A 1626-nucleotide genomic window follows, 5' to 3' on the forward strand; every position below is an offset into this window, starting at 1 on the left:
CGTTTAAATGGATTGAGATTGGATCGCTATGTTTATACCTCGTCGGCTGAGTGGATGTGGCAGTTTTGAAAATAGGCCAGTATTTACTGATCGAACTGGTTATATTCATAGGGAACAATAATATTTGTACAATTCCATTGATTTTTCTAATATTTCATATACAATTAATAGTCAGTAAACATCATAATAAAGCACATGAATTCGAGAGAACGAATAATAAATAAATAATAGTAAGTCCCTCATATATCTGTGTAATTTTTATTGATATTTCACTAGTCATTCTCGTCATCTTCATCTTCCTCCCAACTTCCTTCACCCATTTCGTATTGTTGAACCAAGCCTTTGTTCAATCGCTTCAGTTTAGGTAAAAAACTCAAAACAGTTGACTTATAATCCTCCTCCATTTCCTCAATGAAAGGATTTTCACTTATAACTAACTTGTCTAACATCGGTAAAATTGCTAGCTTCTTAAATTCGTTCATATCTTGAATATTGCATTTTCTTAAATTCAGATATGAGAGAGAAGCCATTTTCTCACTAAATCCATCAAGATTTGACAGTGGGTTGTCCCGAAGGTGGAGAGTTCTTAAATTAACTAAGAACTGAAAGTCAACAAGTTTTTCTATCTTATTTTCTGCCAAATAAAGACTTTCTAGCGTTGGAAACCGAATCCGTGCAGTCGTAAGTAAAGAGTTACCACGCAATTCCAAAACTTTCAGACGATTGAGAACTTTCGGGTTTAAACAGGAGACTTCCTTAATCCGATTATAATTTAACTCTAAACATTGCAAGAGAGGATGTTCGATTCCTTCTGTTGAAGTTATCTCATTCTTATTCAGCGTAAGCACTTGAAGGTATGGCATCGTTGTGATCCTTGCTGAACGTAAACGATTCTCGTCGGCTTTAATCATCAGTAGGAATTCCATATTTGCAAGAACTTCAAGAGCATCATCTTTTAATCGATTTCCTATAACGTCGACAAATAGGACGTGTTTAAATGAAGGAATTACAGATATGTCCGTCAATCCTAAATTATTCGCTTTCAACATCAAATAGGCATATTCTATGCCGTTAGCAGCTTTTCCTAATAAACACAAGCACTTACCAGCTTCCTCCTTTGTAAGAACATGGGGAGCTTCTTCTTCTTCTTCCTCCTCTTTTTCTATGAAACTTGCAGTAGCAGAAAGTTTCTCAGAACGAAGCTCTTCTTCCTCTTCATCAGATCTTCTTTCTCTTTCTTCTCCTTCTTCCTCTTCCTCTTCCCGTTCGCCTGCTTCACTTAAATCTATATTACTCTGCTCTTCCTCACCGATATCATCAGAATCCTCATCTTCCATATTACGAGAAACTAGTTGTTATATCAGTTTCAGGAAGATTAATACGGTAATATATTTACCTCTAGGCAACTGGTAGAGATCCTAAATGTTAAAAACAGTAGTATAAATAACAATTCAACGCTATTTATTACGTTTCATTAACAATTAACAGGAAGATCGTATAGCTATGAAGTGACTGGAGCAGGAAGTTCTCCGTTTCTCTCCTAGATGGCCCACCGACACACTATATGAAGTTGATCGAAGGAAAGGAGCTTTAGAAATTTGTACTATGATACATATTACCCTATCG

At 35.9% G+C, this 1626-nt stretch overlaps 1 protein-coding gene across 1 annotated transcript; it reads right to left on the minus strand.

Moving 5' to 3' along the window:
- Positions 1 to 272: 272 nt before the first annotated feature.
- LOC136879346 (leucine-rich repeat-containing protein 23-like) lies at positions 273 to 1337 on the minus strand. The gene has a single exon (XM_067153161.2). It carries the CDS (start codon positions 1335 to 1337, stop codon positions 273 to 275), a length of 1065 nt encoding a protein of 354 aa, XP_067009262.2.
- Between the last annotated feature and the right edge of the window lie 289 nt (positions 1338 to 1626).

The sequence above is a fragment of the Anabrus simplex genome, chromosome 8 (genome assembly GCF_040414725.1).
Source record: "Anabrus simplex isolate iqAnaSimp1 chromosome 8, ASM4041472v1, whole genome shotgun sequence".
NCBI classification, from domain to species: Eukaryota; Metazoa; Arthropoda; class Insecta; order Orthoptera; family Tettigoniidae; genus Anabrus; species Anabrus simplex.